This window comes from Bemisia tabaci, chromosome 5 (genome assembly GCF_918797505.1).
Source record: "Bemisia tabaci chromosome 5, PGI_BMITA_v3".
Classification (NCBI taxonomy): domain Eukaryota; kingdom Metazoa; phylum Arthropoda; class Insecta; order Hemiptera; family Aleyrodidae; genus Bemisia; species Bemisia tabaci.
The window spans coordinates 10,002,241-10,027,913 of NC_092797.1; the positions used below are offsets into that span (position 1 = coordinate 10,002,241).

The 25,673-nt window shown below is 35.4% G+C and overlaps 3 protein-coding genes across 5 annotated transcripts in view; 1 reads left to right on the forward strand and 2 right to left on the reverse strand.

The window, feature by feature from the left end:
- Positions 1 to 10,236, reverse strand: LOC109034517 (RNA-binding protein 28). 2 transcript variants are annotated; one of them, XM_019047717.2, is made up of 4 exons: positions 10,082 to 10,228; positions 9,745 to 9,849; positions 8,350 to 8,445; positions 1 to 4,060 (listed from the first exon to the last, which is right to left on the reverse strand). In XM_019047717.2, the coding sequence occupies exon 4, from the start codon at positions 3,681 to 3,683 to the stop codon at positions 1,362 to 1,364; it is 2,322 nt and encodes a 773-aa protein (XP_018903262.2). In that variant the 5' UTR covers positions 3,684 to 4,060; positions 8,350 to 8,445; positions 9,745 to 9,849; positions 10,082 to 10,228; the 3' UTR covers positions 1 to 1,361. The 2 variants fall into 2 exon arrangements, with proteins under 2 accessions (XP_018903262.2, XP_018903261.2); XM_019047716.2 differs by lacking the exon at positions 1 to 4,060 and having other exon boundaries at positions 4,238 to 8,445; positions 10,082 to 10,236.
- Xpd (general transcription and DNA repair factor IIH helicase subunit Xpd) lies at positions 10,233 to 23,756 on the forward strand. 2 transcript variants are annotated; one of them, XM_019047718.2, is made up of 15 exons: positions 10,233 to 10,369; positions 11,637 to 11,746; positions 12,266 to 12,365; positions 13,330 to 13,581; positions 14,309 to 14,542; positions 15,564 to 15,687; positions 16,374 to 16,470; positions 17,004 to 17,137; positions 17,686 to 18,215; positions 18,959 to 19,237; positions 20,064 to 20,240; positions 21,309 to 21,419; positions 21,824 to 21,922; positions 22,303 to 22,468; positions 23,314 to 23,756. In XM_019047718.2, exons 2-14 carry the CDS (start codon positions 11,742 to 11,744, stop codon positions 22,453 to 22,455), a joined length of 2,295 nt encoding a protein of 764 aa, XP_018903263.1. In that variant the 5' UTR covers positions 10,233 to 10,369; positions 11,637 to 11,741; the 3' UTR covers positions 22,456 to 22,468; positions 23,314 to 23,756. The 2 variants fall into 2 exon arrangements, with proteins under 2 accessions (XP_018903263.1, XP_072156363.1); XM_072300262.1 differs by lacking the exon at positions 10,233 to 10,369 and adding an exon at positions 10,483 to 10,501.
- CarT (Carcinine transporter) overlaps positions 23,142 to 25,673 on the reverse strand; it is a 23,837-nt gene continuing 21,305 nt past the window's right edge. Inside the window, exon 12 of the mRNA XM_019047720.2 lies at positions 23,142 to 23,577. Coding sequence (XP_018903265.2) covers positions 23,334 to 23,577 — 244 coding nt within the window. The 3' untranslated portion in view covers positions 23,142 to 23,333. The remainder of the gene's footprint in view (positions 23,578 to 25,673) is intronic.

The following is a 25,673-nucleotide window of genomic DNA, read 5'->3' on the forward strand; positions in this document are numbered from 1 at the left end:
AACAAATTACACGAATTTTATTATAAATGTTTAAGAAAAAAAAAAGAAGACATTATAAAGAGCAATTGTGCCATGGGTACATTAACCGTGCAAGGAAAAAGAAAAACACTTCTTATTATTTCAAGAGGGTAACTGTCAACTGTTGATTCACATTATTTATGAGATGAGATGGAGCTGCTGATTTTTTTTAAAATACTTGGCATATCAATACTGAGCTTTAAACTCAGTACGTTAGTTGGAACAGTAATTTTGACGAAATTATTTGTGCACTGAGGAGAGGACTCTACTTCCTTTCTCTTTAACAGACGTATTTAATAGGATCAGCATCGTGGCAGAGAGTTTCAGGTCTTATCATGACTTAATAACTAAACAAATTACAGTTTAACAATTTGTCAGTTGCTTCACCGAGCTTTGAAAGACTGGATTTTTCTAAAAATGAATTGCCCACATTAACAGGAATGAAAATATGCATTCATTTTGTTAAAACATAAAAATATTGAGATGCAGTTGCTTGTAATCTTACAAGACGGAAAATTAACTTAAATAAAGGAAAATACCTAATTGACGACAAGATTAGATGAGTGCGAAGATAAATTTGATCAGTAACTGTTATTTTAAAATAAAAGTTATCATGTGTTCTTAGTATAAAGAAAATATTATTGGAAACATGACTGTATTTCAATTCATTTCAGTTAAAATGATCCAAGTTAAGCGATTAAAAAACATACAATTTTACACTGAATGAAAAATATTTCTAAGATGGGGATGAAACAAGGACTTTTCGTGTTACAAATTTCTATACGTTGGCTGACCGTAAGACTTGGAGAAATCAAGCTTTTGTAACATAAGGGGTAAATTTCAAGTCGAAAATCGTTATTCACAACTGTTATTTCTGGATGACAGTTACCTAAGTACGGAGATAACTGATACTGAAGACTTGGCATGAACCTAAGTCTGATAATAATTTTATATACACTTTTTATCCTTCATGGCAACCAATTGAAAGTAACAGAACACAGTGGAATTGTGGATAAGATGAGATGACAAGGAGACAAAGGGTATTTGAAATTTCATGCGAGAACATTCATCGGTAACTTTAAACTCAGGTTTTCTTTCATTGGAAAATGCGATCCATCATCAGTTTAGAATTTCAATATTGATTTCAACTACAGTTAGCAATTTTTTTACACTATACCAAAATAATTAGAATTTGTTATAATCCACTCGTTAAAACAACTATTACTTGCTCTAATCTTGAAGTAAATAAAAGGAAAATCAATGGCAATTTTGGTGTAGTAAAAAAATGGTTTGAAATTCTTCGGTACCGAGCCAGGTAATGGATAGCTTTTCCTGGATTTGGTCTAGGAGGTAGTCGGATCCTCTGATTTTTTTGATCCACCTTTCTTCGGGTATCGATTGTAATCCTTCTTAGGACGATAGTTAGGGTCCAGAATACGACAAACCAAAGATGCTCCTTCCAAATTAGAATTCTTGCAAAAGTAATCCATCAATTCTCTCCTTCTAAATGGTTCAAGGGTTTCATTAAAAAGAGGTAGACGGTACTTATCTAGTAACCTGTAGACGTAAGGATGGAGTATATTTCTGTCATGGTCGATGATGTAATTGGGGCGATTCAACAGAAGAAGTGCGGTAATTTTCCCCAATCCTGCTTTTTCAGCTTTCCGAAGCAAGTTCACGTGTTGCTCTACATCGGCTTCGACTTTGCGTCCTACAAACTTCGTGAACTCGGTGGGAAATTCATCATTCATGAACGTCGTCATCTGGCTCCTTGAGAAAGTGATGCTTTCATCCCGGATGAGTACATTAAAAGCATTTTTATGAAGTTTAATGGTCTGACTAATCCACAGACAATCATCCACGAAACTGTCAACATTTTTGCTTGTGACGTTATCGGCAAAACCAATACTTCCATCACTGTCCCGTTTCGTGATTCGCTTGAACACAGAGATTAGTTTCTGAGCAGCTTTGCGATTCTTCCAAAGAGCAGTGTCAATGTGTAGCATTCTATCTCCGGGATTATTCTTTACATCTAGAGTAGTGATATAGGTTGATTTAATACCTGCTGCTAAAGCTTCTAGACCGTCATTCTCGATTTCGTTTTCTTCAATTTTCAATTCAAGTAAATTACTGTTTTCAACACCGATTTCTTTTGCGAGAGCTTTTGCCCCGCGATCTGTTATAGCATTAGTGTTAATGTTCAGCGAAACAATCTGAGTATGCGCTAAACATCGAGCCAACACTTCTGCCCCTTCATCTTCAATTTTATTATTGCTTACATCCAGAATAGTGATTTGAGTCAATTTTAAAATTTCAGCGATGGCTGCAACACCATCTTCAATCCAATTTGAACTTAGATCAAAATAAGTAAAGTTCGTGTTTGCCAAACTGGATGCAATAGTTTGTGCACCATAGGACAAAAGCTCATTATAGTTCATTTTTAGAGACTCCAAGGCAGACTCCTTTGTTTTTGTGATAAACTGCGCTAAAGCTTCATCTCCAACTGGGTGTTTGAAGTTATTACTGATATCAATGGATTTTATTTGAGAGCCTTTGAGACAGTTACCAAGAATATCAAAATCTTCACCTTGCAGGTCATTTTCAGAGAAGTCTACTTCTGTTATTTTGGTATTTTTCACTGAATTGGCAAACTCTGTAATACTTGATTGCTGTAAATTGTTTGCGCTTAAACCCAGTTTCACTATTTTTGATTTCTTCAACGTGCGTATAAGATTTAAGCTAACTTCTTCAGAAAGATTACATTCTCCTAAATCAATGTTTTGGAGAGCAGAATTATCCCACAACTCTGGAGTAAATAACATTTCCCTGTCCTCTACTTGATTCCCTTCTAAATATAATGTTTTGATCGGTGTGTTCTTTAAATGTTCAAGGATGTTGCTAATTACATGAAAATCGTTGTAGCTCAAGTCCAACTCAATAAGTTGTGAGAAAACTAAACCAGATAAAAGAGTAATGATACCCGCATCTGTTATGTTGTTATTTCTGAGATTTAATATTTTTAAATTTGATGATTTCAACCCAAGCTGAAGAGCTTCCATTATATCATCGGAAATTTGGTTTTCACTAACGTCGAGTGATGTTAAAGCAGTTTTGGGAAGGTTCGAGAATAGCGTGACTAAGGCAACTTTCGAAAGGGTGGCTTTGGAGAGGTTAAGGTGAGAAATTACAGTATCCGTCAAGACTTGGACGAAAGGCAGTCCTCCCGACCCTTGAAAAGAAACGGTGCCGAGATTTAAGTATGTTAGTTGCGACTTTCGTAAGTATGATGCCAATTCTTGTGTTTCACCATCCTCGAAATCAAAGTAGTTCTTAGAAACGTCTAAATCAATGACTCTGGTTTTCTCTAGGACCTTCATAAAAGTCAATAGATCTTGATTTGATAGATTACAAGAGGAAATGTTCAGATCCATAATTTTTGTCTTTGTGACGATCTCAGTCAATTCGGTCATTCCATTAGACAGATCAGTGCCCTCAAGATTCAATTTCGTGATCTGAGATGAAGGGAGGACTTTTAAAACTGAATGTAAGGTGCCAACTTCAACTTCTTTTCGTTGTAAATCAAGACGATGTGATCCCGATTTTTGAATGAAGGCTGTTACAGCTTGAATCCAATCCTCAGAATCTGAGACTGTGTTTGAAGCCATTTTCTAATTTTGAGGCTTTTCCAAAATTGAAACTGTTGGTCTAATTGTTCAGATAAAAATACTTGGAAATTGAACGGCCTAACGAGAGATGTACCATGTTTTTTGCCAAATGCAAGGTGTAAACTTCTAAATTCTTAAAAGCTGAGAGTGCAAGGTCACAAATTTCATACCTTTATCAAAAGTACAGGGATGAATACAGGTTAGTTTGAAAATTCTGGAACTAAAAAGCAGATCTTCATGATACTTCACTTTAAATTACAAATATTGCCAAGATTGGGAAAGTGAGGCGAGTGTCCTGATGTGACGACAGTTTTTGAGATTGAAACCACCATTCGTAAGCTTAATGCACTGCGACACATTCTACAATGGACACCATCCTAAAACAAAAACCATACTTCCATGAAAATTCCACTTTGGTTTTTTTCATTGAATAGGCCTTTGGAAAGTGTGTGTAAAAAATTGAGAAGGTTTGACAGATGTGTCATTCTACTCAAGCGTTTAAAAATAGTTGCTGGGGTTTTATGCCTCAAAAAAGAAAAAGAAAAAGCACAATCTGATAGAAAGAAAGAGATTTAATTCGGAGTGTTAAAATCAGGATAAAAGACAGTCAAAAAGTTAATTATTACGGCAATATCCGATTGGATCAGACAATAGATCTGTGACCTGTGACTTTTTGGACAGGAATGGATTGATTATGAATAGAATACATTGAACATTAGGGAAGAAATCTTTTCCTACTTTCTTTGAAAAGCAGTTACCTGAACAAATAACAAATTACAAAAATAATGATACACTGATATATAACAGATATATATCATTTATATAATGCAAAATGAAAATTTAAAAAAAAAAGATCTCTTGCTTTTCAAAAATTGAAAACACTTCCTTCCAATAAACTGATTATAGGAGAAGTAGATTCACACATTTTAGGGTGAAGGGTCACTCATGAAATGCCGAACGCTTGTTTTTACATATGAAAGAATAGGAACCTACGTCACCGAAGCATTTCCAGGGGAGGAGGGAGGGGGGGGGGTCGAAAAAACCGAAAAGCATAATGTATACTATGAATAATCCCTAAATGGTTAGAGGAAATTAGAAATATCAAGAGATCGTTACAGTGCATGATAGTTAAATTTGATTAGTTAATTTTGATGAGTTTCTGAGGACAAGCTCTTTTCCAAACATGGTACGCATAAATCATAAAGATTCGCACAAAAAATCTAACAAATAGATGCTCTTGTAAACTGCACGATCTCAACCTGCATCAAGATGCATACATTAGAAGGCATAAAAAAAAACATGTTCATAAAAGTGAAGAAACGAATTTTTATCCGATTTGGAAAACAACATATCATCTAAAACTGATTTGGACCAAATAACAGAAATGTTCCGAGTCGCATTAGGGACAAAAATTAATTTTAAATACAAATTCAGTAAATTCCGTAAATTCAGTCAAAAACTCAAAATTGGGAAAGGTTATTTTAAATGAGAGGATAATGATTCAAATTATCCTTAACATTGAATCTAATTGAGATAAAAAACTTCAAACCTCTTTTTTTCTCCATTTCCACTTGGTATGTTTCTGTCAAACATGGTCCATTTTTCTTTACATATAATCTATTTTATGTATAGGTTCAGGTATTACATTCTTCTAGAATCAAGATTGTTCAAATTCTTTCAAACAACTTTATGGCATTCCTTTCCATGATACGATAACAAAACTTTGACTTGTACCATTGGGTAAATTAAGCTTCTTCATGTGCTAAAATTGTAAAATAAAAATAAGAAAAAACAAGTCTGGATTGCTAACAACATGAATGATGCATGAATGATTTTCATTTCATATTTTTTTAAAATTTGATTTCTACCTAAGCAGAGAGTTGACTTCAAGTGATACAATAAACAGGTTTTATTGACTTCAATATTCGGGGGGTCCGACAATATTTTGACTAAGTATTGAATCTAAAATAAAAATGTACAGCCGTTCCATCAAATATATTCTTCTCTTCTTTCTTAACCTATGTTTTATACCATTTTTTCTTCCTTGGCAACTCCTGTGTTTCGTTGTCAATTTTCCTTTTTTTGAATTTTTTAGACACGGGTTCATCTGCTGTTTTGTGATCGGAGACTAACCTCTCGAACTTCTGGTCACCTTTATCTTTACCCTCAAGTTCCTCTTGAGACTTTTTCGGTTTTCTTGTTTTATTGTACTCTCCTTTCTGCATTTGACGATTTTCAAGAAGTTGCGCCATTTGTCTCTTCTGTCTCTGAAGCTTTCTGACTTTCTTCACATTTTTTGCATGAGTTTGAGCTTGTTTTCGGACTTTATATCCACTCTTTAGGACTGTTTTACCAACAGAGGCCTGGAACCCTTGAAATTCGTTGTCTTTCGGTAAAATATTTTCTGATTCACCATTTTCATTTTTTGACGAGTTAGACTTGGTTTTCTTTTCAAATTTATTTTTTTTCGTAGACTCATTTTTAAACAATGGATTATTTTTTCGGCTTTTCTCCAGACGTTTTTCCTTCGTAGCTATGGCTTGTTTGTTCTCAATAGAAAATAGAACAATAGGCCTCTTAGCTTTGGAGAAAATCTCAGGATTATTATTGATATTTCTTAGAGCTTCAAGGGCGTCTTCATGGGTTGTAAAACTGACATATCCGAACTCTCTTGAAGCAAAAGTGGCGTTTTGGTTGAACTTCTTCATGTCTTTCATTACTCTGGCCTCAGTAATGACGGCCTTTTTAGAAGAATATTGTTGGAAGAGCTTTTTCAGTTGGATATCAGTGTAATTTGGAGGTAAATTATAGATAACCAGTCTTGTTCGGGAGACAAATGTCAACATATTCTTTTTTAGTAACCGAGATCTGACACTCTCAATACTCAGTCTCTTGTTCATGTCAGTGAGAGAAACATCTTTTGCTGCTTTGCTTCCTGCAAGAATCAAACCCTCCTTGGACAGATATAAATTCCTATTGTCATTCTTCTGACCTTCCTTGCTCTTGACAGTTCGCTTTGAGTAAATTTCATCTCGACTCAAAGCCATTGAAGCTTGCATGAGTTCACCATTGAGGACTAGGTCATCTTGTGCATTCAAAATTGCATCAACACTATCCTTGTTTTTGAACTTAACAAATGCTGTCCCACGTGAATGCTCAGTTGCTGCGTCCATGCAAACAAGGGCATAATACACTGGACCATACTTGCTCCTGATGAAGCTTTTGAGCTCCTCGTTACTGACATCAAAAGGAACATTCCGCAAAAATACTGTTAGTCCTTCAGAGATGTCATTACTCTTCCTTGGCCCATCTTCATCAAATTTCTGTTTTTTCTCATGTTTGTCCTTGAGGGAAGAAGCTGTGTTATCCTGATCATGATCATTTTCATTGTCACTACTATCACTATCATCATCATTGCTTTGGTCATCATTACAATTGTCGGCACTATCTTCTGAGCTGTCAGTTTCTTCTTTGTCGATTGTCTGCCCATTAATAGGAGGGGCTTTTTCAGAGCCATCTTCTTCTTCACTTTCACTCTCTGCCTCAGATTTTATGGAGGAGGTATCAAGCGTGTCATCTGCTTCAATAGAGTTTGTTTTTCTTTGTTTATTTGATGACCTGGTAGGTTCATCATCCGAAAGTACTTCTTCCTTGATTTCTATGGATTCCGTTTTCATTTTCTCATTTCTAGAATGTTGACGTGCCGCACTCTTGGGCTCTGCCCACTTGAAATACAGAGGACGACCTTGAAATTCTTTTCCTTCTAATTGCTTCATAGCATCTGCTGCAACTTTCTTATTTGAAAATGTAACGAAACCAGTGCCCATTTGTTTAAGTCCTTGTTTGACAATAAATAGATCTACAACTGGACCGTACTGACTAAAGTAATCCCGTAAATCATCTTCAGAAATTCTAAATGGAAGATTGGTAACAAATAGGCGGGGATCATTCCTATTTGGATTATCTATGTCGTATGAAGATTTTTTAGGACGAAAGGCACTGTCTGGTAGATCAACATCACTATTCTTGGGCTTCATAGTTCCAACTTTAAAATCATGATCAACAACATTATGATAGACTGTTTTAGGAACTGCCCAGTCAACTATCATCGGTCTCCCGTGAAATGGTTTCCCACTGACATGGGCAATTGCTTTCCCTGCACTTTTAGCATTTTCAAAGTTGACGAAGCCACAGCCCACTAATTTACCGTCCGGTTTACGCAACAACTTCACCTCAGTGACAAGACCATACTGCTGAAAAAGATCGAGCAGTTCTCTTTCATTTGTCTTGAATGGAATGTTCCTCACAACCAATCGGCCTTTTTTCTCGGAGCCTGGCTTGTCTTTCTTGTTTTTGAACTTCTTTTTCTTCTTGCTCCGTTTTTGTTTCGACCCCCCATCTGCTTCAGGACGTGTTTTATCTGTTTTCGAACCACCCTTTGAATCATTCCTGGGGAAATCTCCATCCACATCATTACGTGGAAAATCCTCAGTATCTGAATTAGACATGGCTTTGTATTATCCTTTGACCGCTTTGAATAGGTTCAAGAAGTGCGAGGATGATGGTCCAAGCTTAAGTGATAAAATTTCTACTACTAATGTATTCTATCTTACGAGTAAAATAATTTGTGAAAAAGAGTAATCCAGAGAACTTTCCAAGGACTCACATTTTGAGTGTCGCCAAATCAGGAGGGAATTTTTTGCTTGACAGGCTGGAATTCGCAATTGTCTGATGTATTTGCATCAATTACTGAGGCAGAACTCTGGAATAAATTAAATAAAATAAATACGATCAATTAAATGAAATTAATTAGAGGCAATTGCTCCATTAAAGCTGAATAGGAATAGTCAGAGACAAGTTGAAAAAAATGGTGAATATGTATACTTCCTTCAGACAGAGAGAGAGAGCATAGCAGATTAGACATTTTTGTTTAGTCTTTGCACCTGTTTCCGGACATGTTTTAATTATCTGTTTTTGAATCTTCCTTTGAATCGCTCTTGGGAAAGTCTTCATTTAAACCGTTTCATGAAAAATCCTCAGCATCTTAATTGAACATCGCTCTGTATTATCCATAGAGAACAATAGAGTCGCAATGTACTGGAGCGCAGATGAAGTCAATCCTTCACCAATGTATTTTTAGTCTCTTGATCCCTGGAAGTGGGAACCATGAGGCACTTTTTAATGTGGCAGCTTGAAGGCAAGTCGTTGGACCCGGGTAGACTGGCCATGGGGGCGGGGAGGCGATCGCCTCCTAAAAATTTGCCCCAGAGGTCCCGAAGGGGCCCCCGCAGCGAATTTTTATCGAGTCATCATTTTCTTCCCTGTAATTTTGTAATTTTCCAATGCTTATCAGTCACTAAAAGGCCCCAAAATCCTTGAAAATTGGTCTCTAAATGACATGAAAGGTCGCCTGAAGCTTATGTGATGAAGGGGCCCCCGAAAAATCCTGAGAATGGGTTACTTTGAATTTCAAATACTCTAGAATTTGACTCCGCGTGTAAAATGGGTGAAATTTTCAAAATTTTCTGGGGGAGGGCTCTTGGACCCCCTTAGAAAGGTCCCTAAATCTAGGTCATCTCTTAACTTTTCAACTGTCAGTCCGCCCCTGCTGAGAGTGGTATATGGGATTTATCAATTTAAATCTATAATAATTTTCGCAAATTTCAGCAAATTATGTTAACCAGAGTCATTAAAAATTAAAATATGTAAGAAATTACTGATTAGAATAAAATAAATTTTATACCTGCATTTTCTGAGCAAGGCCATGCTAGAACTCTGCGCAAACAGTATCGCTACTTATTAGCTGCACACCGGTCTCAAGAGCACTGGACAAAACAGCCTCAAAAAGTGAATTAATCCAGGCTCCAGAACACTGCAACTCTATTGTACTCTATGGTTTGCTCCCATTGCTTCGCCCACTTGGAATATCTAGATGCGAGAATTATGGGGACGATGGTCCAACCTCAAATTGTAGAATTTCTACCAAGTACTGGTGGGTTCCAACTTTAAAGTAAAATAATTGGTGAAAAAGAGTAATCCAACAAAATTTCCAAGGACTTACATTTTGAGTGTCACCGGGATAGGAAATCAGGAGTGAATCTCTTCGCTTCACCGACTGGAATTTGCAATTTTTCGATGTCTAAGTATCAAGGACTGAAGTAGAACCCTACGGAAATAAAATAAACACAATAAAATTTAATGAAATTGATTAGAGGCAAATGTTCCATTGAAGCTACACATGGAAATGGCCAGAAACGAGTAAAAAATGATGAATGTGTATCTTCCCTTCACTGAGAAAGCATGGTCGATTCGTCATTCAAGTAATAGGAAATATGGATTCGAAAGAAATCCTAGATGAGTTCAAGCGTAAATTATGAAAGATCTTAAATAATACTTACAATTGAAACAACAGGAAATTTTGAGAACTTAAATAAAATTGTACAAGCTCGAAAAAACTGAAAATTCAATAATGAAGTGCAGGGTGCAGGACAGGCCACACGTTGTGCAATTTTTGTAAACAAAGACCTCATGGTTCATTTCATAGGTTATGTTTGTTGTGTTATGTTTTGCAAATTTGCGAGCTTATCATCTTTCCGCATCTTCTTTGCCGGTCGTTCATATTACTCCTAGAATTTTACCATTACCACAGCATCAAATCATTAATTCTCAAGATGAAGGCGCGATGAGTAAGTCAGCTTTCCATCTAAACTTTTTTTTTTCAGACATAGAATAATTAAAGCTAGTTAATATTTTATGTTCGAACTCTTGGGCCCTGTGCTCCGTCTTTACAGAACATTTCCATGAGATTTTTTACAGGGGTAAGTCTAACTTGCGAAGTTACGACAAATTTTGACTAACTGAAATTAAGTAACTGCAGTACCAAGAAGGGTACTGGAGAGATCCGAGACTTACTGCGAGAGGAAGGAGAGGTGAAAGCAAATTGTCTGATAGTAGTTTAGTCGTGCACTCAGTTACATATTTATTTGCTTAGTTATTATAATTTTTAACTGTTAATTGCGCTAAATTACTGTCTAAATTCCGGTCTAATACTCGATTTTTACTAATTTATTGTCTCGCGCAAACTTTTCGGAGGAACATAAGAGCCCTGCCCAATGGAGACTGCATGCAAAAAGTTCCCTGAGTTTCATTCCCACAATTCGAACCTGGGACTTTTCTCCTGAAAACATACCGTGGAGACAAGGCCAAGCTTTTCCTCCTCATCTATCTTTATGGACCTAGTTCTAATGCTTATACACATGATCTGTCCTGTCCTCGCTGAACAAGTTAACGTACTTTAAGACTTTGCCAGAAGATCCGCCATCTTGCTTCTTGCTTTTACTTTACATGTAAAAGTAACATTAGACGATCTTCTGACACAGTCTAGAAATGCGCTAACTTATTTGGCATGGATTCTAATCAGGCAGAGTTGGGCAGAGTAATTGTATGTTGAGACTAGTGTCAAGCACATGTCATGTCGTCACTCATCACCGGTGCCCTTTGACTGCATGTATTAATGTGTTAAGTGGTGCTGATTCAGAGCTTATCAGAGATCGACATTCGTCTCAAGAAGGAAGAGGATGACTCTGTTCCAGAAAATGGTTGCTTTTTATTATCCAAACCCAAGTAGCAGTAAATAGCGACTTTATAGGTTGATTATCGTGTTATATCGGTGGCAATTCATTGCAATATCATCGATTAAAAAATTGCGATTTATGTCGATTAAATCGCTATGCATTGTAATTTTTTGTTTAATAAAATGGCGATCAATTTTGGTTGATAAAATCGCCACTTATCGCGGTTTTTGTTTCTATAATATTGCGATACATTGCCAGGCGATGAAACTACGATTTTATTGCAAAAATATCGAGGATAATACCACATATCGCGATTTTTCCATTGAGAAATGCTACTTGGGAACATTGATGTATCTGAATTTTATATTTTTTGTTTCAGTCACCGCAAACATGGAAACTTGAAGAGACTCTTTTTCAATGGATTGCTATCTGGCTACTCTACTTGATTCTTTAAAAAGATCTCACTCAGTTTAACAGCCTCAAAATGCGGTGAGAAAAATTTTTCAGTTTAGTCTTCTAAACAATCTAGCCTATTGTTTTTTTTTTTTTTGTGCCTCAAGCTTGTACTAAAATTATGAGGTTTGTTCCCAAAGTAAGTTCCATGGTCCTGTCTCTCCAAAATTTTTAACAACAAATGATTGCAATAAAAAGAAAATGTATCCGTCACACTGTTAGGTATCCAGTGAGCTCAAGAAGTTGAAAATTGGCCGAGCGGTGTATATTTCATAAGCTCATCGTATGCAGGAGATCACAAGAAACATCAAACTAAAAAATCTGGCAATTCAACCAGCAGCAAATTTCTTTATATTTTCATGGTCCTTGGTTCTTCAATTTCAATGGTCCAAAATAAAGCTGGTGAAAATAATTTCAGAGGCTTAGAGCAATCTGTACTCAAGTCAATCTAGAGAAAGTTGTAATCAAACAAAAAAATTGAAAGTTTAATTTTTTTCTACAAATTAGTCAGCATTACTAATCTCTTTCCCCTTGATAATGTGTTTTTGATTCTAGGCTGAACGTCGATGGATTGATTGTCTATTTTCCTTACGAATATATTTACCCGGAGCAGTATGCCTACATGGTTGAGCTCAAAAAAACCCTTGATGCAAAGGTAATTTTCGACTAAAAACACATTTAATATGACCCATAAATGTTTTAGAATAATAATTTCATTTAGTCCTCAGTGACCACAATGGGAAAATTAAGGTATAAAATTTTAAATATCATAACTGAAGCGAAAATAACATCAAATGTCTTAAATCAAAATAACTAACTCAAACTCACAAATGAAACTTTGTGACTACAAGCAGTAAGCGTGTAACAGAGAAATTTTTGAGTCGTTAACAAATTTAATTTGTGAGTCAGAATTTATCCTTTTGATTCTATATGTGTTATGTTGTTTTACTCAGTCCATATCGACGGCGTAAGTCTGCAATCACATATCTTTGCAGTGTCTGAAAATCTTTGGCTCTATGTTATTTTTTTAAAAGAGAACAAATCGACATCATTCCTTGAAGGTTCAAAAATCACGGCAGATTTAAAGAATTGCCATGGAATAGTTTTCCGTTCAAAAAATAAAGTATGACAGGAAGTCTGCGAAGTCGCAAACCGAGTTGTGTGATTGCCGACTCAAACCGCCAATATATTACATTCTATGACTACCATGCCTACGATAAAGACGGTAAACTCATCAACAAGGTTTTCTAGAGGAACATTTGTTGCGTTGTCTGAAATAGTTTCTGCAAACAGTCAAAACAATTTTTAAGGAAGTTCCTGAAATTTTCCCTAAAAGTTTCCGGAAGAATTGTCATTTAAACAAATTTTGCAAGAATTATTTACAGTTTCTCTCTACCTTTCTGCGGCTTAAAATAATTTATCAGCTTTTATTGAAAATATCAATACGAAGCATGAAGCATTCAAAGAAATTTCAAAATATATCATGGCAAATGTACATATTGTTTTCTTTACAATCAACACAATCCTTCAAAAATTCTAAAATACTTAATTGAAGTGATGATATTTTACCGAAGTTGCTTCAAGAAGGAAATACTTTATTTTTACCTCGATTTTTTCAGGGCCATTGCTTGTTGGAGATGCCTTCAGGTACTGGAAAGACGACGTCACTCTTGTCTCTAATTTTAGCATACATGCACGCATTTCCTTCCCAAGTCACTAAACTCATTTACTGCTCACGTACAGTACCGGAGATTGAGAAAGTTATAGAAGAATTGCGTAGACTTTTAAGGTACTATGAAACAGAGGGTGAACAAATCAATATTTTGGGTCTAGTCCAGAGTGCCCGAAAAAATCTTTGTATTCACCCAAAGGTGAGTCGGTTTTTACATTTTTAGAAGTTTTTAATACAAAGCCTAATGTAGCCGAAAAATTGTGTTTAAATCACGGATTTACTAATATTCAATTACCAACATCAGTGTTAAATGTGTGACTCAGTTATATTAAAATTGCAAGGTACATATCTCTATGATTTTGACTCGGTAAGCTCAGGTACCCATATCAATGGTGAAAGTGCGGAAATTTGTATCTTGGTTTGCAGTGTTGCAGACTTCCTATCATACTTCTGCAACAACTATTACTTCGTACTATATCAAAAACTACTGAATGTCATCTCTTGAAAACCTTTGGTGGTTTTTCTTCTTTTTGTGAAGAATATTCTGTGAAAATTTCAAGCCATAATTTGATCTCCTTGTTAAACATCAAATAGAAGTGCAGATTTGGAAACACTGCAACATAGATACGCATTTATGCAGTTTTACGGTCGATATAGTGTGCAAAAGGAGATAATCATGTCGACAGTTTTATAATTATTTACCAGTAAGTGTTACGTATTCTCAGGATAAACTTTAAATGTCTTATGGGAACTTATCAAAAACTTGAAAACAAGCATATAAAGTTATCCATTTTCTGAGTCAAGTCACAATTCTCTATAGAAAATCTAAGATCTCAATTGGTTAAGTATCCTATGCACAGCTTATCTTTGCATTTGAATTCCCCTGTTCAAATGTAAATGTACAAATGTATATTCATTTTATTTAGGTAAGTAAAGAAAGTGATGGATGGATTGTGGATGGAAGATGCCATAGTTTGACAGCCAGTCATGTTCGCGAAAGACATCGCAATGATGATCAAGTTCCTGTCTGTGATTTTTTTGAGAAGTTTGATGCCTGTGGCAAAGAGATTCGGCTTCCTGTAGATGTATATAGTCTAGAAGATTTAAAAAAGTTCGGCAAGGAACATGGAATTTGTCCCTACTATCTGGCTAGATACACGGTAAGCTATCCTTATTTTTTTTTGTCTCCTTCAAAATAGTGTCAATTCTATCCAAAAATATATAATGTAATAAAATCAGATACCTAAATCAAGAAAACTTACCTTCTGATTGTAATGTTTATACTTGTAAACCGTAATGAAGAAAAGTGCCTAAGGTTCTCGGAAAACCGTGTGATGGTGAAACTTACTAAAATTAGCTCGGTATACAAAAATTCAAGGTGATCCCAGGTTTTTTGTTGAGCAGATTGTTTAAAGCAGAAGACATGAAGAACATCATTTTCCCTCTCTTGAATTGAACTTTTAAAGCACCCTACAGTTTTCAAATTACAACTTTGTATATGCCCATGTTGACGAAAGCGGTGCTGAAAAGTGAAGTTTTCGGCATTCTTCCATATGTTTCTTTTGATGGTGTACATTTATCACTATGTGTGTGTGTGTGGATGCTGAGTTGCCCATTTTTATAATCGGAAGAAATTGGATTCTGTTCATCCGTCTTATCTTTCTGGCGAGCAAATAATTAATAGCTTTTCTTGATCACCAAATAGATTTTGCATCATTTCCTCCAGATAATTTGTGTGAAAATGCCGACAAATTTCCTTTTCGGTGTTGTTTTTCTTCTAATTGGCATGTAAGAAGTTTGATTTTAAAAGCTCATCAAGCATAGGAGGTTGCAAAGGACATTGTATCCAATAGTAATGAAAAACGGAGCTATGGAGGGATCTTTTTAATTTTTCCCTCACATTATGTATAAAATTTTGAAAAACAAATGATGATTATGATATTTCAAACTTACGTGATCCATTGTTAATTAATATGCTTTATTTTCTCATTAGAACACATACTTATTATGAAAAACTTTGTGTATCCGAAAATTTAATGAAGTCATGCAATGTGTACAATGCTAGTCCTCCATTATATTGCAGTATCTTCTGGAAAATTACTTATATTTCAATAATTTTCTCATAGTTCTCTTTACCCTAATTGCTTTCCAACATCTTATTTGTTTTTTTGCATTTTCCAGATCACATATGCCAATGTTGTTGTATACAGTTATCACTATTTGCTAGATCCCAAAATTGCCAACGTAGTTTCTAAAGAATTAGCTAGGTCGTCTGTTGTTGTGTTTGATGAAGCTCATAATATAGGTATGTGTATGTTTCTTACATAATTTGATGTCAATTCATGACCGACTCTATAGTCATAAAAAGTTAAGTCCTCTTCAGAGCACCAATGTAGAAATTAGGGGTCACAATTTATAGTCCTCTAGTCTCCGCTTAACGGGTTGAGCATTTTTGTGGCTGCATTTTGGTGGAGCATGTCTTGGAGAAGAATTCAATGGGTAATTTTCCACAATTTTTTTTGTAGAACATTGAAGAATATTCTGTAAAAATTTCAGTAAAATGCATGCATTTGCTTCCCTTACAATGAATGAAATAATTACAGAGATTCTAAAACACTGCTCAAAAAATTCCCCTCTCGCACCCAGCGCCTCAATTATATACAAGGATAAAGTTCTTAGAGCCTCATTATATATTTCCTCTCAATCAATGAAATTAAAGTAGGTGTATCTTCTTAAAGCCCAGTTTTCTTTACTTCTTTGCAGTCACTTGTTCGATAGCTGAAGTTTCATTGAAGCATTCTATAAATTTATTTAACTGTTATTAGTCACAAACTTCAATTGTTTCCATTTTCAAATCGGAGCATATCTTGTGATTGTGAGCCTATACAAATAATTCGATTACTTAATTTGACCAAATAATTCATTTTAGTGCACTTTTAATGAAGAATTTTCTCGTAGTAATTAAATATCAACTTTATGTTTCATTTTCAGATAATGTCTGCATTGAATCTCTTAGCGTCAGGCTAAACAGAAAAAGTGTTGAAAAAGCAACGAAGAGTATTGAAGTTCTAGAAAATTCTGTAAAAAAGTAAGTTGAACTTAAAAAAGAATTACATATTATTTTTGAAACAATTCAAAATTTCTAGCAAGTGAACCGTCACACTAATTAATTCCTAGCTTTGAGATCTTTTTCAGTCAATATTATTCTGAATTTTGAAACTGCTGCCTTGAGAAACTTGAATTACCACAGAAGGAGTACTCTAACCTCATCCCAAATTTTAGGAGTTGTTTGGCCGCAAGCGCTCAATTTTTAAAAGCCACAGTGAATTTTGAATACTCAGCATGAAATATTGTAAGGAGCTAGGACACCACAGAAATTAGAGCTGCGCTAATTTTCTAGGTGCTGTGTTCGGTTATTGCCTTATAGTTTCATATATAGTTGCTGAGGTCTGCCTAATGGATGCATTTTACAAATAGTGCCCAGTTAAGTTGTCAGATTATTGCAGGCATGATCTTAAATTAGGTGTTCAATGCAGGAATAACCATACGCATTAACAAAGAATTCTGAAGCCTTATCAGCACTGCATTCATCTTTGCTAAATTATATTTGAAAATTTTCAGAATGAAAGAAGTAGATGCCAAAAAGTTGAAAGAGGAATACCAGCGGTTAGTTGAAGGGCTGAGAGATGCAAATGCTGCGCGGGAAATGAATGATATTCTCTCAAATCCTGTATTACCAAATGAAGTACTCAAAGGTAAGATACAACCCACACTTCTTATTTAATGGTTTTTGATGGAAGTGATCAGTACAAATAGCACTTAAATTTGGAATGTCTCGGAAGGTTTTGCCAGTCATCCTTGCCCTAACTTTCAAGACATCAAGACTGGTGGGGGAGAGTCTAGTCTAATCAAGTCAAAAAAACCTGGAAAGGATTTTCTGCCCGGAACTAAAAAAAATGACCTCTTCAGCGCAAATCTAGCCTCTTTTGCTTTCAAAGAAAATCAACTTTCAATGAGTATGGATTAGAGGACATTTTATTGCTCCAAAATTACTTTTCATGTTTTATATTCAAATCACAAATCATGCAACATTATTCCTCTGTTTGTTTTCCATGAAAATAAATTAGAAGTGGACAATTTGACATGCTATAATGAATCTACTTGTTTCCAGTGCTTAGCTATGAATTTGCTTTTTGAAGACCTGAAGAACAAATGAATTGTGGATTTTTGTTTAAATGAAGATAAATAAACTGAAATTACTCATTGGAAGGTTATATAAAAATTTTCATTTTGCTTATTCCAGAGGTTGTCCCAGGAAGCATCCGTACGGCTGAGCACTTCGTTGGTTTTCTCAAGAGATTCGTTGAGTACATCAAAACTCGCCTTAGAGTTCAGTACGTTGTCCAAGAGTCCCCAGCCAGTTTTCTGAAAGATGTTTTTCAAAAAGTGTGTATCGAGCGGAAACCTCTGCGATTCTGCGCCGAGAGACTAGCCTCACTCTTGCGCACTCTTGAAATTTCCAATATCACAGATTTCAGTGCTTTAACAAGGATAACTCAGCTCGCAACATTGGTCGCAACGTACACTAAAGGGTTCACCATTATCGTTGAGCCATTTGACGATAAAACTCCAACGGTCTCAAATCCAATCCTTCACTTTACATGTCTCGATTGTTCCATTGCCATTAAACCAGTATTTGAGCGGTTTCAGAGTGTTGTCATTACATCTGGAACTCTGTCACCTTTGGATATGTACCCAAAAATTTTAGATTTTCACCCTGTGGTCTTGACATCATTCACCATGACCCTGGCTCGGCCCTGTCTCCTGCCAATGGTAAGATTATTTTGCTTGCTCGTTTTAAATTCCAGTGTTGATAAGACCTAAAATTTCACCTGTCCCTCCTTTGAGATTTTTTCTCCTCAAGAGAACTGCATTCAAGACAAGTAGACCAGGTTATGAATTATGTATTTGAAGGCTTTCACTTGATAATTCTCAGGTTTTCAATAATTCTTCTCTCAATCGTGCTCAATTAATTTGATGCTATCCTCTTACGTTGCTGGAAATAACTCAAACCGCTCAACAGTTCTTTTTGCAAAAACAATTAAATAACTAAGTTGAAGGTCTGTTGAAAATTATGAAATCATACATCTACTAAATCTACTTTCTATCTACTAAAAAAATTGATGCATGTCTTTTTATCTTGTATGGTCCAAACAACCTGGTATCATAAAATTACCTGTGTCATGCTGAAGAAAACAATACTTAAGTTGGCTCTTAAATTATGTCATAAAAAGTGGCATGATGCAATTTTCCAAGCTAAATTGAGGCAGGAGTATAATCTGCTCTTCAATATTTTCAAAGGCACACCAATCGACTGCAACAGCTGCTGTAAGAGTCAGTAAATTAATCCATGCACTAATTTCATGTAGCACATAATGTTTTGTATTCTTTCCTTACTCTTTCTTTATTTTTTATGCAATACTTACAAATCGATCTTTTTTCTGTGTGAGAACTATTTTTTACTAACTTTTTAGATCATTTCTTTCAATTATTTTCTCTTGGCCGTTTTGTTGTAGATTGTCTCAAAGGGCAGTGATCAAGTTGCAATATCTACCAGGTATGAAACTCGTGAAGATATTTCTGTTGTTCGAAACTACGGTCAGCTACTGGTTGAGATGGCGTCAATCGTTCCTGATGGGGTTGTTTGCTTTTTCACCTCATATTTGTATCTTGAATCAGTCGTAGCCAACTGGTACGATCAAGGTGTTATCGATAACATACTACGAAAAAAATTACTCTTTATCGAAACACAAGATGCAGCTGAGACCAGTTTAGCACTTTACAATTACATGCAGGTTCGTATGATCAAATGTCTACTATTTCATCAACTAGAATTTCAGAGTTGAGACAAAAGTAAAATTAATTGACCTAATTTTTATAGATATTCGTATTTCTCTCAAAGATCGTAATACTTTATATTTTTCTGCAAGTCTGATGCCTCAATTGAAACAGTCATTTCTAAATTGACCAAACTCAAGTTTTTCTCAGGGTAGACTTTTTTGTGGAAAAGTAATCTATGGGATTAGATACACCATACTACGAAATATAACGACTTAGTCACAGGTGTAACAGCGGTAGGTTGTTAATTACATAATGTATGTGCTGATTAACTTTGAATTAGCGGAAGATAAAATTTGTTAAAAAGTCAGAACAACTTTGATGGATTGTTAAAAGTTTGGAAGAAAAAACAAAATTTATCCTTGACAAATGTAGCAAAATGAATGATGAAGGGTTTTTTTCCCAGACTTAGTTTTCAGATTTTCTAAAGGAATATTGTTAAATCTCATATAGAGCCTATTTTTGAAGTCAAAAGCTTTGTCCATCAGTCTTTTTTTTGTAATTAAATAACTTTTACCAAAATAATATCCATCCATAGACCATTATTATCTTCATTAAGGCTTTTCATTCTTGGAAATATTTAAAATATCCAAGCCAGGTTGTTTTTTAAATAAACAACTTTTTTTACCAAGAACCATACATATTAAATCATTCAGTTCCTCCCGCTAGTTTTCAAAATCTTACATCAAAGGAGGTTTTCTATTGTTTTGTCATTGTTTACGATGTCTCTATTGTTTAAGGGTGCATAATGGTTTTTCATGATAAATTTTCCTTTCGCCACAGGCCTGTGATAATGGACGAGGAGCAGTGTTGCTATCTGTTGCCAGAGGCAGAGTTTCTGAGGGTATCGATTTTGATCACCAATACGGACGAGCTGTTCTTATGTTTGGCATCCCATACATGTATACCCAGTCTAGAATTTTGCGAGCACGCTTAGAGTACCTTCGAGACCAATTCCAGGTTTGTGCATCGAAGGAATTTATATTTGACGTAAGGCAAAATCAAACAGATCAAAATTATGGAAAAAGTAAAGGGAAGATATGGATATCGACCGTGTAAGTCGGCAATCACATATCTTGTTTGCGGTGTTTGAAAATTGCTGTCCCTATTTTATTTATTTAAAGAAGAACAAATTGATATCATTTCCTGAAGTTTTTGCAAAATTTTCCTCTCATAGAAAAGATAATTCATGGCAGTTTTCAAGAACAGCAGTTGAGTAGTTTTCCATGTAAAAAATAAAATATGATACCGCGCTAAGAAACACAGTTAACAATCTTGCAGGTTCATTTTTACCAACAGAAAAGTCGAAAAATTCAACTTAAATCCCTCTTCATTAACATCTGTCAACTACTTTCAACACTTTTCTAATATCCATTTTTCCCGTCTTACAAAAAGCTCATTTTTCAATTTCAAACCCTTTTCACTTTCTATCATTCAGTACTTCTCCATTACTTTTATTACTAGACTTGCAACTGATAGCTACGTATATTATAGCCAGCCAATCATGCATAGACTTGTTGTCTTGCCACCTGTGACGTCTGCAAGTCTATATAAGCGTGCGCTGCCCCAAAATCTAGATCCTTTACCATCTTAGACGTGTGTGTCTACACGTTACGCCTCTTCAGCCCTTCAGGCGAATCTGTAGTGTCATCTAGTGAAAGTGCATCATTGCGTGGAAACTTGACAAACTTTTCAATTATATTCCAAATTCGTTCAATTCTATTTTTGTGCAACCTGTCATATTTCGGATCAATGTAGTGATAAACTTTATTTGAAACTTTATGTTTTTCATTCTCAACCTACCGCTCGCAGTTCGTTTGGACTCTTAATCCGGACATGATGTAAAATCCATGTTCGACTCACATATGTTACACGTCACCGAAACTCGCTCTTAATTCGGACTTGTTCGATGCATATACGTTACAACACCATTACAAAAAACGTAACATTACTTGTGACTTTGTGCTAGTATTTTAATCATTACTCTGAATCTTGGTTTTTTCATTCTAGCATCATTATTTTTTTCAGATCAGAGAAAATGATTTCCTGACTTTTGATGCAATGCGACATGCTGCTCAATGTGTTGGTCGTTGCATTCGTGGAAAACTAGATTACGGAATTATGGTTTTTGCTGACAAGGTATGTGATAAATAATTATTCTCAATGTGATGAATGAATTTTGCTTAATCTCGGACTTTGTTCACCTGAGTTATGGCAGGTATCATTGGAAAATATCAGTCTTCCAAAATCTTTGGTAGCCTTGGTAGATCCTTGACTGTCTTTGCTGTATATCATACTGAAAATTGAAGCAATTAAGGTTAATGTTTAGTCCTTTTCCAAAATGATGAAATGTAGAAATTTTGAGCATAATACGAACTTTAGAAAGAAGTGATGGTATTCTTTGTAAGTCTAAGGCCAGATAAAATTCTTTGAACTAGCTTGAAAACTGAAAATTTTCATTGGATAAATTTTGCATTTAAGGAGATCCTGTTTCATATCTCTCTTGTTCGATTATTTCAAGTGAATTTTCTTTTCTTTTCCAGCGGTTCTCAAGATCAGATAAACGAAGCAAGTTGCCCAAATGGATCCAAGAATATCTTACAGATTCATACTGTAATTTATCTACTGAAGAAGGAGTTCAGGTATGTCCTCTAAGTATCAAAGCTGGATCCTCTGAAAGGTTGCAACTAATTTGTCAGTTAAATCATTTTTTCTTATTGCATCATTCGAAAGTAATATGTGACTTAAGTTACAGTTGATTATCCAATTTTTCCATTTTTTTTAAAGAGAATTTTGCGAGTAGCTCGGCAACTTCAGCCAGTGCCATTCAAGGGAGCAGGAATAACTTCCAAGTGTCTTTTTAGATTATTCGAGTCTCCAGAAGGGGAATGCTCCTCCAATGTTGAAAAAAATTCAGCTATGTTGTAATTTAGAGGAAATTGAAATTACCGTAAAATAAAGTTAATAAATTTGTTTTTATTCCCCTATAATGCCTTATGTTGTTTCTTTACTATTTTTGTAGATTGCAAAACGATGGTTAAGGCAGATGGCTCAACCTTTCCCAAGAGAGGAGCAATTAGGGGTTTCTTTGATGACTTTTGATCAAGTTGAAAAGGAATATAAAAAAAACAACCCGGAACCTCAAGAGCAGGATGAACCGATGATTATTGGTTGAAAATCAACTGCAGGTAACTGTTAATATTTTTCCTCATTAATGCAGTAAATATTTGAAAGATTTAGACCACAGACTAAATTGTTCTTATCTAATGGTTCATGTAAAAATCCTGTTCAAATTCTTTCTCGGGAGAATTGACTTCAAGTTTCTCAGTTTCAGATTTAGAATTCATTGATATTTTTCTTTGTCAAGTATATGTATCATTTTGAAAAATTTTATTATTTTTTTCCCCTTTAAATTCTAAAGAAGATTAGTTTTTAGTAATAAATAGTAGAGGAGGAAACAATTGTCTGTCCAAACTATGTACAAAGTTAGTATTTTAGGCTCAACAATTGAACCATTTCAATTCATTTCTCCTCAACCCTTTTTTGTTTCAATTTGTCCCCCTTAACTCATTCCTCTTCAACCCTCTTTGATTTTTACTACACACATAGGTAAGATGAGCCAGAAATATTAGTTTTTTACTGCAAAATCTAGTCCATCTGTGGCACAGTCAAACCTCACTAAGTCAGAATGCATCGGGACAAATGGTTCATTCCGCCTTTGTGGGGTTTCCAACTTAAGCTAGCTCTGACTTACAATTAGTGAGGTTTGACTGTACGAACTTAATTTTTTTCTTTCTTTTCATTTAAATTTTCTGATTATCTATCATTTTGTTTTTCTTGGGTACTATTGAAAACAATGAATTTCACAATTGACAAAACAATTTATTAAAAGTATCTATGATTGTATTTGTGGTAATTACAGTTCTCATGAATCTGTAAAGTTAAAATATAAAAAATAACAACTAGAAAAAAGAAAGTAGCTTGTGCAGAAATTTTTGCTGCTTTTCTTCTAATTAGATCGAATTGCTTATAGGCTTCACTGTCAAGAGCTGCTCAGAACCAGTGCGTCATTTTAATTCCTCCTGTGGAGTCGAGTGGAGTTTCCATTGTACTCGCTTGTCTCACGAGCCTGGCCCTGCGGCTTAGTGGATCTCTGAGTGGATCCCTCACTGAACCTCTCACGGAACCTCGGAGCGATCCTCGCAGAGGATCTGATTCTTGGTGTGGTAAAGTTGGCAACATTTCGACTACGTCCCTCTCTCGAAGATCCTCATAAGATCCAGCATGTGAGTCCGGCCTAAGGCACACAGAGTATTTGTTATCTTTTGGGAACTTTATATGTTGATCATTGTTTCATGTTTCATTTTTAATTTTGGCAAATTTTTTTTGTAGTGTCATCTCATGTCCGATGACCAGTTGGATCAATGTGGTTATTACTAAGCGCCATAAAAGACAATAAATATATGTGTAATCTGATATGAGCTATCTTGATCACCATCCATCGTCATTTCGATTATTTGGTTCATTCTATTCGAAAAAAATCAATAACACTGTTTAAACGGCCAATTATAGTCACAGAAAATCATATACCTTGAAATTGAAGACTCTAATTTGGTTTACAGTATAATTAAAATTAGGATAGCTGATATAAGGAAGTTCTATTAGGAACAAGGAAAATGTACTACCATGGTAGCAAAGTAATTTAATGTCAAAACCATGAATGAATAATGGGTAATTTACAAGAGATGGATGAATCGTGGAACGTTAGCTATAACACCACACACAGCTGAAAGGGCGCCGAGGCGAAAGAGATGAAGGGCCATCCAACACACTCGACCGTTTCTTAGAGGGGGGGGGAAGCTCCACCAGTAGAGGTATAAAAGTTATTGGGGGAAAAGGTGAGGAGCCTTCCGCTGCTCCTCAGAACGAAGCGAGGTAGGGCACTACGACGAAACGAACTAAGCGTTGCTACTAGGATTTCTACAGACACTTTTATTTAAAACTTTTGACGAAATCCTCGATTCCAGACTTTAATTAATAACAAAAAATAAAATACACTCTCAGACCTACACGCGGCTCTCCCAGGCCGATCGCGGCCTGGCCAGGACTGCTGGTGAGCTATGACAAGACTGATTTCAGAGATTTTCTGAAAATTGCGAGAAGCGTCGCTTTAGCTTCCCTTCTTCCCCAAGGCCCAATCAGGGCCTTGCACGGGACTCCAGTCTATTTTTCCCAGAAATCTACAAAAATTTTAGGTGTGAAAGGGGTTCTTAGATACTGTCACAGTTTACTCCAAAGTAAACTAAAAAAATACTTTAGACAATGTTGAAAATTCGAAAATTTAAGAGTTGTAACATGATTTTATTGACTTTGACGAAGGTTAAAAACATAACTTTAATTAGCAGCAATACACCGTTGATGCATTAATTTAGTGTAATTAGGTACTTTCTTTTTTTTCTCCAACAGGAGGTCGTAAGCCTCCAATAACACATTTGAAAACCATTCGGCACAATCCAGTGCATCTTCATAACACTTTATTGGGAACTTCTTGAAACGATAAGCCAGAATCTTATCATGAATTTGCTGATTTCTGTTCTTACACACTCTATTCATTATCTTTACCAATTCATTGTTAGTTAATTTTTAAGACCTGCGCTTGCTCCACAATGAATTTGATAGGTTCTTCATCTGTGAAAGTATGCAAAGCCTTCAACCATTTCTCTCCTTGATTTTCCAAGTCGTCGAAAAAATTCCTGTATGTGTTGTCAAATCGTTTTATAATAGTCCCTGCTTGGACAATGCAAACATCCTTAGCTTTGTCCTTCTCAAGATTATCGTTTTTTCGTTTGGCTTCATACGTTGCGTTCATTTGTTTCTCGAGTTGATGGTCTTTCGAGTTGATGGAATGATTAGAGTGGAGAAGATAACAAAAGTAAATTTAGTTAAGGACATGGCTCGAAGGCTCTTACTTTTATTATTCATTTTCATCATGTATTTTAATTGCGCTGTGACGTACCTCATCTTGTTTCGATGAATTTGGAAATTCATTTGTGAAAATCACATCTCTTGATCTGTAAACTTTCCTTGTTTCTGGGTCAAGTATTCTGTAACTGTTCGCGTTATAACCAATAAAGATACCCTTTTTACTTCGTTTATCAAGTTTCCGTAATGGACCTAAAACTTTAGTGTAAACAACACAACCAAATATTCTAAGATTTGATAAATCTGGCTTTCGGCCATACCAAAGTTCAGCTGGTTTTCTGTTCACAGTTTTGGATGGACATCGGTTTAATAAGTAGGCCGCTGTTAGAACAGCATGGCCCCACATTTCACTGTTTAGACCACGAGTACTTCTTGGAAGAATTTTTCTTTCTTATCAAGTTCTGCTTTGAG

Coding starts and splice junctions, on each gene's coding strand:
- Xpd (XM_019047718.2), top strand. Junction 14,543..15,563: donor ACTATCTGGCTAGATACACG/GTAAGCTATCCT, acceptor TGCATTTTCCAG/ATCACATATGCCAATGTTGT. Junction 17,138..17,685: donor ACCAAATGAAGTACTCAAAG/GTAAGATACAAC, acceptor TGCTTATTCCAG/AGGTTGTCCCAGGAAGCATC.
- LOC109034517 (XM_019047716.2), bottom strand. CDS start 8,191: ATGTCTAATTCAGATACTGAGGATTTTCCACGTAATGATGTGGATGGA.